Source organism: Triticum aestivum, chromosome 3D (assembly GCF_018294505.1).
Source record: "Triticum aestivum cultivar Chinese Spring chromosome 3D, IWGSC CS RefSeq v2.1, whole genome shotgun sequence".
NCBI classification, from domain to species: Eukaryota; Viridiplantae; Streptophyta; class Magnoliopsida; order Poales; family Poaceae; genus Triticum; species Triticum aestivum.
Window position 1 is genome coordinate 596,684,428 of NC_057802.1, and position 19,946 is coordinate 596,704,373.

The following is a 19,946-nucleotide window of genomic DNA, read 5'->3' on the forward strand; positions in this document are numbered from 1 at the left end:
GCTGATGGGTCACTGCATCCCTCAAGGCTAAGATATCCTAGACATACAAGAAATGTGCGGTATTTCAATGGAATGACTGGAATTTACACAAATATATGGTGCTAAGTCAATGTTAAAATTTCGTAACCAATGTAGAGACGAATGTTTGCTAGTAACGAATTCGGGAAAAACACCAAGCTTTGCCCCTCAGGGTTGGTGTTGGCTTCTTAGCACCGTGGGTCACCAACACCAACAAAACTAGAAAATATGTTTAAATTATATGTTTTGTTACTGCATCCATGGAAGCAAAGATACGCAAGATATATTAGAAATGTGCGGTATTTCAATAGGATGACAAGAATTTACGCAAATATTTGGAGATATGCAACACCAAGATTAAATTTCGTATGGAAGAGATGAATATTTGGTAGTAATGAGACAAATTGTCCGGTCCTTTCGTAGGGGAGACTTATGTGTGAGATATCCCATTACATGAGATCTATGACATCGATTTTTTTTAAATACATGTTCATGCATTCTCAAAAATTTTGTAGACACATAAATGTTTGATGTGCAACCTCAAAAAATAGCAGCTCCTAATTCAACCTACTACAATAATAGAAACAAAAACGATAAAATTGGATGTGAATAGTGTCAACCTCCTGCAAATGCCGTATAACCTCTCTGACCTATATATTTCTGGAGGATTTATCACATTTGCCCGTTTTGTGGCCCGAACAAATGTGGTATATTTGGCCCGATCCATAAATAATATCCGCGCGGCCTGCAAAACTCCCCGCAACCGATATATTTGCGGGTTGCAAGACGATTTAGGGTTCCCATCTCCCATCTCCTCCACCACCTCCCTTTCCAAACTCTGGCACGAAATTCGTAAATAATGAAAGAAATGAATATTTGGTAGTAATGAATTTACACAAATATATGGTGATACGTAATACCAATGATAAACTGTCGTAAACAATGAAAGAGACGAATGTTTGGTAGAAACGAATCTGCATTGGGAAAAACACCAAGCTTTGCCCCTGATAGTTGGAGTTAGCTTCTTATTACAATGGGTGGCTGACTCCAACAAAACTAGAAAAAAAATTCATTAAATTTGTAATAATCATTGCTCATTAGAGCTGCTCAGCATCATCATGTGAAAGGGTTAATGACTAGGATTTATCCCACCAAGGTTATTAATTTCAAGTATGCAGATGAATGTTTGTCTTTCGGGTCTGTCTAGGACGTATCTAGATTTATTGCACATCTAAGTGACTCAATCAAGCATCCTCAAGTAAAATCAATGACATAGGACTTAGATGTGCGATGCTTATGACACATCTAGATGTCCTTTAGCAAAACCGTTGTATCTTTTACCCTCTTGGGTCAAAAGGTATGAGCAAGGGGATGGGAAGATCTGAAAACAAATAATTGACTGCAAATAGATAACTAAAAGCCCCAACCACTAGTAGAAAACAAGGTTTTGGTTCGGGCCTGGCCAGCCCATTAGTCCTGGTTCAGTCACGAACCGGGACCCATGGGGGGCATACGTCCCGGTTCGTGAGCCCAGGGGGCCGGCCTGGGCCTCGTGGGCATTGGTCCCGGTTCATCTGGACCCATTTTTCCCGGTTCCTGGCACGAACCTGGACCAATGGGCCTCGCTCCTGGCCCACACACATTGGTCCCGGTTCGTGGCTCGAACCGGGACAGAAGGGGGAGCTTTAGTCCTGGTTCCAGCCACGAACCGGGACAAATGAGTTTCCTATATATACCCCATCGCCGCAGCAGAGCACTCCATAGTGCTCTGTTTTTTCTGGCCGGCGAGGGGATGGCATTTGGGTGCTCTAGCTCACCTCCTATGCACATGAGGTGTTCGATGAAATGCCCGAGCCACACTAGTTAAGCTTTCTCCTCTCGAAGCTCGACCTCCAAGCTCCATTTCCCCCGAGATTTGCATAGGTTTAGCGGTCCGTCATGTCCCGTCCCCGTCTTCACCGCCGTCGATCGCCCGCGCCGATCTCGTCACCGGCACCACCGTGGTGAGCCTCTTGTTCTTATCTTCTTTCTGAAAGAAAAACAATTCTTACTTTAGATAGATACTTGTCTAATTTTCTTACTTTTGACACACATAATTATATATAATGCAGGCAGATGAACCGGCAATGGATATACGGTGACAGACACACCTCCGAGTACATTAAGGGCCTGCATAATTTTCTCGAAGTGGCTGAGGCAAACAAGCAGAATGGTTTTATGTGTTGTCTATGCCCTATATGTGGGAATACGAAGTCTTACTCTGACCGGAAAATCCTTCACACCCACCTGCTTTATAAGGGTTTCATGCCACACTATAATGTTTGGACCAGGCACAGAGAAATAGGGGTTATGATGGAAGACAACGAAGAAGAAGAGGACGATGACAACTATGTGCCCCCTGAATACGGTGTTGCTGCAACGGGGGAAGCTGCTGAAGATCAAGAGGAACCAGACGATGTGCCCGATGATGATGATCTCCACCGGGTCATTGTCGATGCAAGGACACAATGCGAAAGTCAAAAGGAGAAGCTGAAGTGCGATCGCATGTTAGAGGATCACAAAAAAGGGTTTTACCCCAATTGCGAAGATGGCAACACAAAGCTCGGTACCGTACTGGAATTGCTGCAGTGGAAGGCAGAGAATGTTGTGCCTGCTAAAGGATTTGAGAAGCTACTGAAAATATTGAAGAAGAATCTTCCAAAGGATAACGAATTGCCCGACAGTACGTACGCCAGCAAAGAAGGTCGTATGCCCTCTAGGATTGGAGGTGCAGAAGATACATGCATGCACTAATGACTGCATCCTCTACCGTGGTGCGTACGAGGATTTGAACGCATGCCCGGTATGCGGTGCATTGCGGTATAAGATCAGACGAGATGACCCTGGTGATGTTGACGGCGAGCCCCCAGGAAGAGGGTTCCTGCGAAGGTGATGTGGTATGCTCCTATAATTCCACGGCTGAAACGTCTGTTTGATACGTCTCCATCGTATCTACTTTTCCAAACACTTTTGCCCTTGTTTTGGACTCTAACTTGCATGATTTGAATGGAACTAACCCGGACTGACGCTGTTTTCAGCAGAATTGCCATGGTGTTATTTATGTGCAGAAACAAAAGTTCTCGGAATGACCTGAAACTCCACGGAGATTATTTTTGGAAATAATAAAAAATATTGGCGAAAGAATCAAGGCCAGGGGCCCACACCCTGTCCACGAGGGTGGGGGCGCGCCTGCCCCCCTCGGCACGCCCCCTGCCTCGTGGGCCCCCTGGTGCTCCACCGACCTCAACTCCAACTCCATATATTCGTGTTCGGGGAGAAAAAAATCAGAGAAAAAGATTCATCGCGTTTTACGATACGGAGCCGCCGCCAAGCCCTAAACTCTCTCGGGAGGGCTGATCTGGAGTCCGTTCGGGGCTCCGGAGAGGGGAATCCATCGCCGTCGTCATCATCAACCATCCTCCATCACCAATTTCGTGATGTTCACCGCCGTGCGTGAGTAATTCCATCGTAGGCTTGCTGGACGGTGATGGGTTGGATGAGATTTATCATGTAATCGAGTTAGTTTTGTTAGGGTTTGATCCCTAGTATCCACTATGTTCTGAGATTGATGTTGCTATGACTTTGCTATGCTTAATGCTTGTCACTAGGGCCCGAGTGCCATGATTTCAGATCTGAACATATTATGTTTAATGAATATATGTGAGTTCTTGATCCTATCTTGCAAGTCTATAGTCACCTACTATGTGTTATGATCCGGCAACCCCGAAGTGACAATAATCGGGACCACTCCCGGTGATGACCGTAGTTTGAGGAGTTCATGTATTCACTATGTGTTAATGCTTTGGTCCGGTACTCTATTAAAAGGAGGCCTTAATATCCCTTAGTTTCCATTAGGACCCCGCTGCCACGGGAGGGTAGGACAAAAGATGTCATGCAAGTTCTTTTCCATAAGCACGTATGACTATATTCGGAATACATGCCTACATTACATTGATAAATTGGAGCTAGTTCTGTGTCACCCTATGTTATGACTGTTACATGATGAACCGCATCCGGCATAATTCTCCATCACCGATCCAATGCCTACGAGCTTTTCACATATTGTTCTTCGCTTATTTACTTTTCCGTTGCTACTATTACAATCACTACAAAACCCAAAAATATTACTTTTGCTATCGTACTTTGCTACTAAATACTTTGCTGCAGATACTAAGTTACCCAGGTGTGGTTGAATTGACAACTCAACTGCTAATACTTGAGAATATTCTTTGGCTCCCCTTGTGTCGAATCAATAAATTTGGGTTGAATACTCTACCCTCGAAAACTGTTGCGATCCCCTATACTTGTGGGTTATCAAGACTATTTTCTGGCGCCGTTGCCAGGGAGCATAGCTCTATTCTTTGAGTCACTTGGGATTTATATCTGCTAGTCACTATGAAGAACTTGAAAGACAAGAAAACTAAAATTTATCCCTCAACTACGAGGGGAGGTAAGGAACTGCCATCTAGCTCTGCACTTGATTCACCTTCTGTTTTGAGTAAGCTTGCGACACCTAAACCTGCTTCTGCCATTAATTCTGATATGTCGCATGTTATTGATGATGCCACTTCTGCTATGCATGATACTTATGATGAAACTACTTATATGCTTGATACTACTGTGCCACTTGGTGATTTTCTTGATGAACAACTTGCTAGGGCTAGAGAGAATGAAATTATGGAAACTGATAATACTGAAGAAAGTGATGATGAAGACTCTTCTAATAAATATGAATTGCCTGTTGTGCCTGAGGGCTATGTTATGGATGAAGAGACTAAAAGAGACTTTCTTGCTTGCAATGATAGAAGTGATCTTAAGAAATTATTAGCTAAGCTTAAACAAAAAACTCTGAATGCTAGAATGAAATTTGATCCTGCTTACGCTACTTCACCTATCTTTGTTACTGATAAGGATTATGAATTCTCTATTGATCCTGATATAATTACTTTGGTTCAATTTGATCCTTTCTATGGCTATGAATCTGAAACTGTTGTGGCACATCTTACTAAATTAAATGATATAGCAACCCTATTCACTAATGATGAGAGAACTCGCTACTTTTATATCCTTAAAATATTTCCGTTCTCATTAAAGGGTGATGCTAAGATATGGTTTAATTCTCTTGATCCTGGTTGTGTGCGTAGTCCCCAGGATATGATTTATTACTTCTCTGCTAAATATTTCCCTGCTCATAAGAAACAAGCTGCTTTAAGGGATATATACAATTTTGTGCAAATTAAAGAAGAGAGTCTCCCACAAGCTTGGGGGAGGCTTCTCCAATTAATTAATGCTTTCCTTGATCATCCTCTTAAGAAAAATGAAATACTTGATATCTTTTATAATGGACTAACCGATGCTTCCAGAGATTACCTGGATAGTTGTGCTGGTTCTGTTTTCAGGGAAAGAACACCGGATGAAGCTGAAATTCTATTGAATAATATGCTGACAAATGAAAATAGTTGGACACTTCCTGAGCCAGCTCCTGAGCCTATTCCTAAACCAACTCTGAAGAAAAGAGGTGTTCTATTTCTCAGTCCTGAAGATATGCAAGAGGCAAAGAAATCTATGAAAGAAAAAGGTATTATAGCTGAAGATGTTAAGAATTTACCTCCTATTGAAGAAATACATGGTCTTAATTAACCGTCTGTTGAAGAAATACATGATTTTAATCCATCATCTATTGAAGAAATACATGGTCTTGATAACCCGACACAGGTAGTGAAGGTAAATTCTCTCTATAGATATGATAAAGCTGAAATCCCTCCTACTAAGTTTGCTAGCCAATGTTTGGATGAGTTTGATAACTTTATGGTTAATCAAGAAGACTTCAATGCTTATTTTGGTAGACAATTGAAACAAAATGCTTATATGATTGAACACTTGGGTGATTATATGTCTAGAGTTAAAGGTGAACTTAAACTCATTAGGAAACATGCTTCTATGGTTACCACTCAAGTAGAACAAGTACTTAAAGCTCAGAATGATTTTCTCAATGAATTGAATAGTAAGAATAATGACTATGCTGTTAGAGTGGCTACTAGAACTGGTAAAATGACTCAGGAACCTTTGTATCCTGAAGGCCATCCTAAGAGAATTGAGCAAGATTCTCAGAGAAATAATATTGATGGACCTAGTCCTTCTAAAAAGAAGAAAAAGAAAAATGATAGGACTTTGCATGCTTCTAGTGAACCTATTGTAGACACACCTGAGAATCCCAATAATATTTCTATTTCTGATGCTGAAACATAATCTGGTAATGAACATGAACCTAGTGATAATATTAATGATGATGTTCATGTTGATGCTCAACCTAGCAATGATAATGATGTAGAAATTGAACCTGCTGTTGATCTTGATAACCCACAATCAAAGAATCAACGTTATGATAAAATAGACTTTGTTGCTAGGAAACACGGTAAAGAAAGAGAACCATGGGTTCAGAAACCCATGCCTTTTCCTCCCAAACCATCCAAGAAAAGGATGATGAGGATTTTGACCGCTTTGCTGAAATGATTAGACCTATCTTCTTGCGTATGCGATTAACTGATATGCTCAAAATGAATCCTTATGCTAAGTATATGAAAGAAATTGTTACGAATAAAAGAAAGATACCGGAAGCTGAGATTTCCACCATGCTTGCTAGTTATACTTTGAAGGGTGGAATACCAAAGAAACTTGGAGATCCAAGAGTACCCACTATACCATGCTCCATTAAAAGAAATTATGTTAGAACTGCTTTATGTGATCTTGGAGCCGGTGTTAGTGTTATGCCTCTCTCTTTATATCGTAGACTTGATTTGGATAAGTTGAAACCTACTGAAATATCCTTGCAAATGGCTGATAAATCAACTGCTATACCTGTCGGTATTTGTGAGGATGTGCCTGTTGTAGTTGCGAACGTGACTATTTTAACAGACTTTGTTATTCTTGATATTCCCGAGGACGATAGTATGTCTATTATTCTTGGAAGACCCTTTTTGAATACTACAGGGGCTGTTATTGATTGCAACAAAAGCAATGTCACTTTTCATGTTAATGGCAATGAGCATACGGTACACTTTCCGAGGAAACAACCTCAAGTCCACAGTATCAATTCTATTGGAAAAATTCCATCGATTATTTTTGGAGGTTTTGAATTTCCTCTTCCTACTGTCAAAAAGAAATATGATATTCTTATTATTGGGGATGTGCATATCCCCGTTGAGGTAACATAGTGTTATTTGAAATTTCTCCGGTTTCATGCGATTCGGAATGAGTTTGTTAACAAGACCTGATCAACCTTGTTACTGGATTCCTTTTGATGAGCATGAGATGGATGAAGTTAGAAAGCACAACCTTGTGTACCCTCCTACTTTCTGCTATTTAGTTGAAATAAAGTAAAATTAGTATTTTCTGTTTGTTTCCTGAATTATCCGTGCAATATAAAAATACCCCGAAAATAAAAGTTCTCCAAATGCCCTGCCAATTTAATATGATTTTTTCTGGAATATTTGAGAATATCTGGCACTGAGAACACAGCAGGGGAACAAGCACCTGGCCACGAGGGTCCAGGGCGTGCCCACCCCCCTGAGCGCGCCCCCTGCCTCGTGGGCCCATGGTGGCTCTCCTCCACTTATTCATGCACCCACACACTTCTTCTTCCTCCCAAAAAATCACCATCCAGCTCAAGCACGAGTTCTAGCTCATTTTGCTGTGATTTTCGATCTCCTTGCTCAAAGCACCTGTCACAAAACTGCTTTGGGGGATTGTTCCTTGGTATGTGACTCCTCCATTGGTCCAATTAGTTTTTGTTCTAGTGCTTTATTCATTGCAAATTTGTGCTACCTAGGTGACCATGTTCTTGAGCTTGCATGTCAAATTTATATGGTTCCAAGTAGTTTTAATGCATGGTATAGGCTCTAGGCACTTGTAGGAGTAGTTGCTATCAATTTTGTTGAGCTTGGTTCACTTTTATTTGAAGTTACTAAAAATTTCAGAAATTTTCAGAAAACGATGAAGAGATTTTTGAGGGGCTCATCGAGCCGAAGCTCGAAGAAAAAGCAAAGTGAAGAAGCAGAGAGGCCCAAATATAATCTGCCTCGCACCACGGAGGTTCGGCTGTGTGAATGGCCTTCCGATGATTTCTTGAGAGCAGCCAGGATTTATGATGATTTTTATGAATTGGCTGAGAATGCAGGCCTCACCGACTTCCTCCGCGACCAACGCGAACAGTATCTCTTACTCACCAATACTTTTATGCAAAACTTCTACTATTATCCTAAGGAATCACCTCCTTCAGTAGAGTTTCATTTATATGATGTGGTTAAGAAGATGTCATTATATGAATTTTGCAGGGTTTGCAAAATACCTTTCGAGGGTAGCTTAGAGGAACCACATCGTAAAGATGTGGACGGGTTTATTGATACTATTACTGTAGGGGAAACTAGGAAGGTTTCCGATGCAAGAATCACTAGCATACATTTTCCTGTTTTACGCTACTTTGCAATATTTGCTAGTCGTTGCTTAATTGGTCGCGGAAACTGTGGAAACCTTAGTGTTCCTGATATTATTATTTTGTTCCATGGTTTATTCCGTGACGACTCTGTTAGTATGGGCGGTATTATTGCCAAACGGTTAAGTCTAAACCGTACAAAGGGCCCCAACTTTGGAGGTGTCTATGCTTCACGCCTTGCTGCATACTATAACATACCTATTAGGCACTATGAAAAAGAAGAAAAATTGCTGCCTACTGTTTATTTAGATTATAAGAGTATGGTAGCACATGATTTTCTTGTTAAGAATAGGGAAAGGGCGCTTAAATACAAATTTTTCTTTGATAAACATCACCCTGAGACTATTACCTTGCCTGCTCCTTCCTTGTTTGATTTATTTGCAGGCTAGTATCTCGTTCCGCTGGCGGCCATTCACGCCTACCGGAACCCTACATCAGCCACAGAGCCAGAGCTGGAACCACAATTTGATCCTCCACGACCGTCTAATTACCAGTGGGATCCAGAGATGATTGCCAACCAGTGGCAATCAGAGGCCTCTTCTTCTCAGTACGACCCCAACTACAACTTTGGATATCCGCCAGGCCATCCGTGGCAATAGACCAACTTAGGCCAAAAGCCTAAGCTTGGGGGAGTACGTATTTCCCATCGACATTACATTTATGTTCACACACTCATTGCTAGCTGTCGGTGCTCATACTCTTTCATTGTAATATCCATGCTAGTTTATTTTCCTTTTATGCTTTCTTCTTGTGTGTTTGATAAACCTTAAGAAAAAGCAAAAAACCAAAAAAAAATTAGTTGTAGCTTTTAGCTAGTTTACTTTCTTGCTGTAGTAGTAATAATTAAAAGAAAACCCAAAAGATTTCCTGTTCTTCTTTTGCTTGTTGGGAGCTTTCTCGTGTAAATAGTTTTATTTCTTTTCTTTTCTTTGGGGGTCGATAGGAGAAGACCATAATTAAATTGTTGTAGTGGCTCTTATATGCATTATTGTTGATTTAACCAAGAGCCCATATTGCCTTGTCTTCTCCTGTTTATTGAATGCTCGCAGATTCCAGCTTAGTCCAATGCACGTGCACTATTATTATTGTTCACATCATTCGGTCGTGCAAGTGAAAGGCAATAATGACGATATATGATGGACTGACTGAGATGAGAGAAGCTGGTATGAAATCGACCTCTCTTGTTTTTGTAAATATGATTAGTTCATCATTCCTGATTCAGCCTATTATGAATAAACATGTTTGCAATGACAATTAGAGATTATAGTTACTTATGACATGCTTAATTAGCTAGGAGTTTATAATGGTTTACCTTGCATGCCAACGTGCTATTAAAATGGTTGTGATGTGGTATGATGGGGTGGTATCCTCCTTTGAATGATTCAAGTGACTTGACTTGGCATATGTTCACACATGTAGTTGAAACAAATCAACATAGCCTTCACGATATTTATGTTCATGGTGGATTATATCCTACTCATGCTTGCACTCAATGTTTATTAATTTTAATGCATGTTCATGACTGTTGTCGCTCTCTAGTTGGTCGCTTCCCAGTCTTTTGCTAGCCTTCACTTGTACTAAGCGGGAATACTGCTTGTGCATCCAATCCCTTAAACCCCAAAGTTATTCCATATGAGTCCACTATACCTTCCTATATGCGGTATCTACCTGCCGTTCCAAGTAAATTTGTATGTGCCAAACTCCAAACCTTCAAATGAAATTCTGTTTTGTATGCTCGAATAGCTCATGTATCAACTAGGGCTGTCCGTATCTTCCATGTTAGGCGGGTTATTCTCAAGAGGAGTGGACTCCACTCCTCACTCACGAGAAAATGGCTGGTCACCGGGATGCCCAGTCCCATGCTTTATGCAAACCAAATCAAAATAATTGCAAACCAAATGGCTGGTCACCGGACTGTTGTTAGTTGGAGGCACTCGTTGTTTCGAGCAAGCCATGGATTGATGCTTGTTGGTGGAGGGGGAGTATAAACTTTACCATTCTGTTTGGGAACTGCCTATAATGTGTGTAGCATGGAAGATATCGCCATCTCTTAGTTGTTATGTTGACAATGAAAGTATGCCGCTCAAAATATTATTTATCTCTGCTTTAAAACCGAGCTCTGGCACCTCTACAAATCCCTGCTTCCCTCTGCGAAGGGCCTATCTATCTACTTTTATGTTGAGTCATCACCCTCTTATTAAAAAGCACCAGCTGGAGAGCACCGCTGTCATTTGCATTCATTGCTATTAATTTATATTGGGCATGACTATGACTGGATCTCTTTTACCATGAATTACAATGTCTAGTCAGTCCTTGATCTTTAAAGGTGCTCTGCATTTATGTTTTGCGGTCTCAGAAAGGGCTAGCGAGATACCATCTTGTTATATCATATTATGATTGTTTTGAGAAAGTGTTGTCATCCGAGATTTATTATTATTGCTCGCTAGTTGATTATGCCATTGATATGAGTAAACATGAGATCTAAGAGTTATTGTGAATATGGTTAGTTATAATCTTTGATGAAAACTTGAATGTTGGCTTTACATATTTACAACAACAAGAGCAGACAGAGTTTGTAAAAGTTTTTCTTTATCACGTTCAGTTTATCAACTAAATTGCTTGAGGACAAGCAAAGGTTTAAGCTTTGGGGAGTTGATACGTCTCCGTCGTATCTACTTTTCCAAACACTTTTGCCCTTGTTTTGGACTCTAACTTGCATGATTTGAATGCAACTAACCTGGACTGACGCTGTTTTCAGCAGAATTGCCATGGTGTTATTTATGTGCAGAAACAAAAGTTCTCGGAATGACCTGAAAATCCACGAAGATTATTTTTGAAAATAATGAAAAATATTGGCGAAAGAATCAAGGCCAGGGGGCCCACACCCTGTCCACGAGGGTGGGGGCGCGCCTGCCCCCCTGGGCACGCCCCCTGCCTCATGGGCCCCCTGGTGCTCCACCGACCTCAACTCCAACTACATATATTCGTGTTCGGGGAGAAAAAAATCAGAGAAAAAGATTCATCGCGTTTTACGATGGAGCCGCCGCCAAGCCCTAAACTCTCTCAGGAGGGCTGATCTGGAGTCCGTTCGGGGCTCCGGAGAGGGGAATCCGTCGTCGTCGTCATCATCAACCATCCTCCATCACCAATTTTGTGATGCTCACCGCCGTGCGTGAGTAATTCCATCGTAGGCTTGCTGGACGGTGATGGGTTGGATGAGATTTATCATGTAATCGAGTTAGTTTTGTTAGGGTTTGATCCCTAGTATCCACTATGTTCTGAAGATGTTGCTATGACTTTGCTATGCTTAATGCTTGTCACTAGGGCCCGAGTGCCATGATTTCAGATATGAACCTATTATGTTTTCATGAATATATGTGAGTTCTTGATCCTATCTTGCAAGCCTATAGTCACGTACTATGTGTTATGATCCGGCAACCCCGAAGTGACAATAATCGGGACCACTCCCGGTGATGACCGTAGTTTGAGGAGTTCATGTATTCACTATGTGTTAATGCTTTGGTCCGGTACTCTATTAAAAGGAGGCCTTAATATCCCTTAGTTTCCATTAGGACCCCGCTGCCACGGGAGGGTAGGACAAAAGATGTCATGCAAGTTCTTTTCCATAAGAACGTATGACTATATTCGGAATACATGCCTACATTACATTGATTGGAGCTAGTTCTGTGTCACCCTATGTTATGACTGTTACATGATGAACCGCATCCGGCATAATTCTCCATCACCGATCCAATGCCTACGAGTGTTTCACATATTGTTCTTCGCTTATTTACTTTTCTGTTGCTACTGTTACAATCACTACAAAACACAAAAATATTACTTTTGCTATCGTTACCGTTACTTCCATACTACTTTGCTACTAAATACTTTGCTGCAGATACTAAGTTATCCAGGTGTGGTTGAATTGACAACTCAACTGCTAATACTTGAGAATATTCTTTGGCTCCCCTTGTGTCGAATCAATAAATTTGGGTTCAATACTCTACCCTCGAAAACTGTTGCGATCCCCTATACTTGTGGGTTATCACTGTTCAGAAACGAAAAGCATGCCAAGTTGATGCGATGGCACAGAGAGGACCGTAAGAAAGACGGGAAGTTGAGAGCACCCGCTGACGGGTCGCAATGGAGACAAATCAAGAGAAAATACTGGGCTGTGTTTGCAGGTGACCCAAGGAACGTATGGTTTGGTTTAAGCGCGGATGGCATTAATCCTTTCGGGGAGCAGAGCAACAATCACATCACCTGGCGCGTGACTCTATGTATGTATAACCTTCCTCCTTGGATGTGCATGAAGCGGAAGTTTATTATGATGCCAGTTCTCATCCAAGGCCCTAAGCAACCCGGCAACGACATTGATGTTTACCTAAGGCCATTAGTTGAAGGACTTTTACAGCTGTGGAATCAAAACGGTGTACGTGTGTGGGATGAGCACAAACAGGAGGAGTTTAACCTGCACGCGTTGCTGTTTGTAACCATCAACGATTGGCCCGCTCTCAGTAACCTTTCAGGACAGACAAACAAGGGATACCACGCATGCACGCACTGTTTAGCTGACACCGAAAGTATATACCTGGACAAATGCAGGAAGAATGTGTACCTGCTGCAAAAATTGGGAAGCACTTTGCAAGATGTATGATTTTTATGAGGGTATGCTTGTCACCATGGATCTTGGTGATCCTGACATCGACCAAGACAATATTGACATTTGGGTCCTTGTTGATACGCTTCCAATTCTACCGCTATGTGAGTTTCTCAAACATAGTTATTAACTAATTTATATTGTTCATTTCAAAATAGTCGACAGCTTATTTTCATTCTTCAAACAATGTGCGGAACATGGTGGACAGAACCTACTACACCGATGGCTCTGAGTTAATTTATCAGGAGAAAAATCATTTGGTCTCATTTTGTACTGATCTTGAGAATTACAATATCTATTATAAAACTCCTCCACATTATGGTCAATACGTGCCACTAGTGCACGTGTTGAACTACGGTAACATCCATGGAGATGCCATGGTAAGATTTTTTTTAGTATTACGACATCCGTGCATCTTTTGTATAAATTCTTTTGAAACTTAACTACATTGCTAACTACGAAGTTATTACTATGTTTTTCAACAGGAAATCCCGAATGATTGTGTGCCTCATCTGATGTATTAGAATGGTCGCCTTGATGTTTTGAACATACAGCCAGGTCATCCTATGAATCTCAATTGTCCATACCGGATTTTTAAAAGAAGTGGAGACATGAAAATCAAAGAATGAAAAAATATATGGACAGTCGTAAGGAGGTTCTTAGAAGCAAAAGGAAGCGAAGCGCATGAATTGGAGACAGGATGATCTCCATTCTCCATAATGGAGAGTCAGGGTCTATATTGTTTTATGCTATTTTATCTTAAAGAGGGTATTTAGGTCCTACCTAATACTGATGATCATGTGCTAAGAATAATTAAGTAGGGTTGGTTCGATGACTATAAGGATGATGATCGTATGGCTTGTTATTAATAACGAGTAGAAGTTGTATGATGATGATTAATAGGACTTGTTATTATGATGATGCATGATACGAGCATGAAGAGTTATTATATATCAGTGGGTGAAATGAACATGGATTGGATTGAAGTGAAGGCAACATGCATGTCGTGCATGTCGAAAGTAGTACTAATCCAAACTAGATCAAGTTATAGGATTAGTATTACTTTCGACATGCATCACATGTTGCCTTCACTTCAATCTAAGCCATGTTTAGGCATAGCAGTAGCGTTGGTAAACCAAGCACGGAGATAAGAGAGGGCACTTCTCTCTATTAGCTAGCTAACACCCTAAATTAAACCCCAAAACCCCCTAACCACCCCTTTTCAAAAAAAAAACCCTCAGCTCCTGCCAGCTGTTGACGCGTGGATGCCTTTTGGTCCCGGTTGGTGCCACCAACCGGGACCAAAGGCCCTCCTGCCTGGGCTCGCCGCAGCGGCCACATGGAGGCCCATCTGTCCCGGTTGGTGTAAGAACCGGGACTAAAGGTGTAGGGCTTTAGTACCGATACTTTAGTCCCGGTTCCCCAACCGGGACAAATGGGCCTTACGAACCGGGACAAATGGCCTTTTTTTTTACTAGTGAACCTTTTCTCATGCTTCTCCCTGCACTGCGACTTGCGGCTATGCATCAGCCACTCAAACGCCATCCAACGGACAGCAGCTAGCCAAAGCACAAACACCCCATGTTCTATACAGTTCACCGTTAATTAATTCTTGGTTACTCGTTAATAAAAATGGTTACGTACTGGATGAGCTACTTTGAGAAACCAGAACAAGACAAGTGTGTGGGACACATTTTCTCTTCGACATTTCCTCCCATTTTCTCTTCCATACATGCAAGTTGCGTACAAGTGACCACGTCGACGCCGGCTGGCGCTGCAGCGTGCCAGCGTCCAAAATGGCCGGCTAATTAAGTAGTGCAAACACAAGGCCGGCTAACCAGCTCCACCTCTATGCTCAAGAAGCCAGAGATCAACAATGAAAACATAGAGAAGATATTAATTCAATTAATGGGAGCAGTTAAGAAAGTTGGATATCTTCTAAACTGTCTAGTTGTGGTTCTTATTTTCTTTGGTCTTTCTCTTATAGAAAAGAATTGATGAATTATTATGTACTCCAATGTCACTGAATGAAATAAAGAAGTAAAGACATGTGTTTCGGTGGCCGAAAATAAAATGTAAATGAATTTTTTTAACTCTGTTAAATATAAATGATCAGCTAGGTTGAACGAATTTTAATGAAATATATATACTTCACTAAATTTTAAGGGATAGATTAGAAATGCCCCATCCAATGACCACGTCGCAGCCGGCCGGCAGTGCAGCATCCAAACAAAATGGCCGGCTACGTATAGACTATAACAGAGGCCCGGCTAACCAGCTCCACCCCTAGGCTGTAGTCTTCTTCTACCACGTAGTGCAAACACATGGCCGGCTAACCAGCTCAATCAACCGAAAATGGCGCCACCAGTGAGGGATCGCACCATGTACAGGCACCACCTCTGCTTCCTTCTTCTTGCGTCGACGGCCACCCTCTCCGCCGCCGTCACGGCCTCCTCTTACTCCACTGCCTGCCCCTCCCTGACACCGGCTCAGGACCGCCACACCGACGGCGACGAGGCCGTTGCACTCATCCGCTCCTTCCAAATATCCGGCGGCCAGTTCTCCGGGGGCGCCGACGGGCTGTTTTCCCCCGACGACGACCCCTACAAAGCCCGCCAGTTCCACTTCCTTCCACACGGCGCGTCCCGCACGGACGACCTGGCTCTCGTTCACCTCACCGGCACCTTGACCATCTTTGGTCCCCGCAGTTGGCACCGTGGAAACCACCACTACTACAGCGAGGCCGCGACCATCGCCTTCGTCCTCGACGGTTACCACTCCTCGGCCTCGCGCGAGCTCTGCATGGTCGGGACCGGCACCGAGCACGCCGCCGACGGTTCTCTCAGGCAGTACCATGACGTTGTCCTCCGCCTCCATGTCCCCAGCCCTCCCAGCCTCGCCGATCCTTTCGTGTCCGGCAGCATGGAGGGCTCCTCCGACCTTGGGACCATCAGCCTCCTCGCGTACACCGAGGGCGACCACTACAAGTACGACTCCGAGCATGCGGCCTGCAGCCCCGGCCCATCGAGGCTGCCGGCTATTGGCTCGCTCCGGGCGCTCGGCGGTGTCAACTCCGTGTGCGCCCACCTTAAAGAACAGCTCATGATCTCCTACAGGTTGGAGCATGGCCGCGCCGTGTTTCCGCGGATGCGCGTCAACCAGATGCAGTGCAGCGCGGATGGCGCCGCCTTGCACGCATACGCGGTGCTCTTCAATGACACCAGGCCGACCGAGAGGGGCTACCGTCGACGCCGCTTCTTGGTCGGCGATGAAGCCCTGGTGGCCGACGGGCACTGGGACCAGGCTCGGCGTATGCTGTGCCTCAGGGCGTGCCGGGTTACGCTAAGGGCGCCGGCGTCTGCTCCGGCAGTCGACTGCGGGATCGGGATGAGCTTCTGGTTCCCAGCAGTGTGGACGATGCGGGAACGGAGATCCGTGGCCGGGATGCTCTGGAACTCTAGCCAAGCCGGCGCTGAACCGATGCCGATCATCGACGACCAAAGAAGCAACGCCAACATCTCCGACGTGAAGTACAGCTACAACGACACGATGCTGGAGGAGGCCAAGAAACATCACCAGGAGATCAGCAACGGGAAGAAGATCATAGGGTCAGACTCTTTCCCAGATTTCAACTCTAGTAACGGTGACGCTGAGTTTAGTTTCCAAGCGCTAGACATCAGGGGACAAGCCTACCCAGTCACAATCGGCTCGGGGATGGTCGCCGACAATATTCTGGCCGACGACGATGCCTCCTCCCGGCGTTGGGTGGTCTACGGGAGCATGCCCACGACCGCCGCGGCCCGGCGTGCGGTGGTTGACGACATGAAGGAGGACCTGTTGAATGTCAGCTATGTCATACGCTACTCTGCTCCACGTGACAAGATGAGGGTGCGTCCTAGCAATGTGGCCCACTACTCAAACTATAGCGTCGAGAAAAGAAAGATCTTGGCAGAGGGCATTTATGACCGGAAGAGGGGCATCCTGTGCATGGTCGGCTGCCAAGAGCGCGCCGGCTTGACTGACTGTCAGACACTGGTAACGGTGCAGTTCGCTTCCCTTGGTTCCAACATGCCGGAGCACGGAACAGGAGCGATCAGCAGCCTCAGAGACAAGACCGATCGCCTCTTCTTTGCGAAGATCAACTTCACCATGCACGGGATGTACTCCGCGCAAGTGGAGAACGCCATATCAAGGATGGACATGGAAAGCGTCATGCTTGTGGCCTCGACGACGCTCTCGTGTGTCTTCACCATCCTGCAGATCCTTCACACCAAGAGGAACCCGGAGGCGGCTCCGGCGGTATCGGTGACCATGCTCGTCGTGCTCACCATGGGGTTCCTCGCCCCTCTCGTGCTCAACTCAGAGGCCCTGTTCGCAAGCAGGAGGAGCCAGTACTATGAGTTGCACCCCACTAGCCGAAGGATCGAGATCAACGAGGTCATGATGAGGGCGCCTACATTGATCGCCTTCGTGTTGCAGCTGCGCCTTCTCCAGCTCGCGTGGTCCGGCCGACGCACATCCACCATGTCCGAGCGGACTGTGTTATGGATATGCCTGCCATTGTACGCCCTTGGAGGAATCGTGGCCGCGGTCTTCCACGTGATCAACGCCCGCGCCTCCACGATCGGCATGGCCGGATGGCGGGTGACGATCTGGCAGGACCTTGTGTCGTACGCGGGGCTGATACTGGATGGCTTCCTTCTTCCGCAGATCATCCTAAACGCGTCCTTGGGAGGGTCCAGAGCTTGGGCGATCTCGCCGTGGTTTTACCTTGGGGGCACCATGCTCCGCTTGATGCCTCATGTGTATGATGTAGTGAGGGCCCGGATCTACAAGCCGAGCATGCGCTCTTCCAAATTGTACGCGAGCCCCCACGACGATCTGTTCAGCGTCGCTTGGGACATGGTTATACCATGCGGGGCGGCGTTGCTGGCCTTGTTGTTGTTCTTGCAGCAGCGACTTCCAGGCACCGCGCCGCTTCCTTCGCAGAGGAGGAGATCGAGTGGATATGAGATGGTCTCTAACATTTAACATAAAACTGGAGAGTTTCTGCGAAACAAAGGGTACCTTATGTATTGTTTTTTTGTTGGAAGGAAAGATAGTGTACCTTACTAGCATTTCTTTTTCACTTCATGTCTCTGGTTACGTTTGTATACTTCACACCTTCTATGTCAGTGAAAAACAACACTCTGCTGCTTTATCGTCAAGAAAAAGTGTACCTTATGTATTGTTGAAGATCTGTCCATTTGTTCATCAATATATTTATTTTTTGTTAAAATATATGTGCCGAATATAAGTGTACGAGTTGAGTTATAGTTGGATTTCTAATTAATAGAGGGTTAGGTGTTGTCATATACGTGTATGCCAGGCCTACTATATAAAGTCAACCACAAGCAGCGACATCTACCCACAGAGGAATTCCAACACAGTGTATGGCACTATATAAGCGTGGAGACATAGCAAATACAGTAGCAAAGCACTGATGACTAAACTAACCTACAAAACAATCATCATCACAACTATTATATTATCCCACAAATCCACAGTACGTCCATAAAACTACTAAGACACTAATTTTACTTCATAAAGCATATAGCATCTGAACGTTCACCAGTGTTATTCACAGGCCGCTCCCTCCCAAGGAAAGGGCCATTGATTATATACTTGGCCTCCACATAGAGGCCTGCAACCGTAAATGCAACGGCGCCGAGTGTTAATTTCATTACGGTGATCCGAAACTGTTTCTCATCTTTAGGTGGACTGCAAGCAAACGAAGAGCGAGCTGAGTTAGAAACCATTTTCTTTTTTACAGGTTGATGAGAGAACATTAAAGCTAAAATTAGTGTATACCATGGTGATGATGATGCAGGGTCCTTCACTTGTGTGGAGGATTCTGCAATGCCGGCGGTGGATTTGGCTCCATGCTGCAAGGAAGTTTAGATGCTTTGCGTTAGTTACAATGAAATTTTGATACAAGATTTGTGTTTATTACAAGCAGTGACACAAAAAAAATTGACAGAAGATTTGGGTTAATTACACACAGTGACAGCACAAAGAATCTTGATAAAATCTACTGGTATTAAAAATTTACAATCTGTATTTAGACAAATCTAAGACAAGAATTTTGAGACGAAGGGACTATATAAAAAGAAAAAAACTGACATGCTAACTAACCTCCAAGCCTACAATAATCATGAGATCAAATTAACTTATTTGTTCGTTTTCTCTTATCGGAACCACATAAATATTATTTGGGCAACATGTCTGTAAGAAAAAGAGCAAAGTCACCTAAACTGCCTTCTTGGTGTTCCAAGCAGAGTTTTGGGTGTCCCACAATTCCCAAATAATCACAGTCATCACTGTTGCATGGATTTTGGACGACCGGGTGAGGAATTCGAATACGGACTCACATCTGACGTAACTCAAATCGATAGCTGTCACCTCTGCTATGAATATAAGGGTTTTAGATATATCAATATAGACTACATCCGGACTAAAATGAGTGAACAAAGACACTAAAATGCCTCTATATACATCCAAGGCAATTCAGAAAAAAAAAGTTATAACACCTTATAATCCGGACTGGAGGGAGTAATTGCTATCTCCTCTCTCAACTGCACAATATGAAGCCGGGAGAGAGCATCGGTGTAGGTTCCTTTTTTTTACAAGGTGGTGCCAAAGGAAAGCGCCATGGGAGAGAGATTGAAACTTTTCATGGTTATGGGTCAACATGAAAAG

At 43.7% G+C, this 19,946-nt stretch overlaps 1 protein-coding gene across 1 annotated transcript; it reads left to right on the forward strand.

The window, feature by feature from the left end:
- The first annotated feature begins 15,563 nt into the window (after positions 1–15,563).
- Positions 15,564–18,239, forward strand: LOC123075779 (uncharacterized). The gene has a single exon (XM_044498302.1). It carries the CDS (start codon positions 15,564–15,566, stop codon positions 18,237–18,239), a length of 2,676 nt encoding a protein of 891 aa, XP_044354237.1.
- The last annotated feature ends 1,707 nt before the right edge of the window (positions 18,240–19,946 follow it).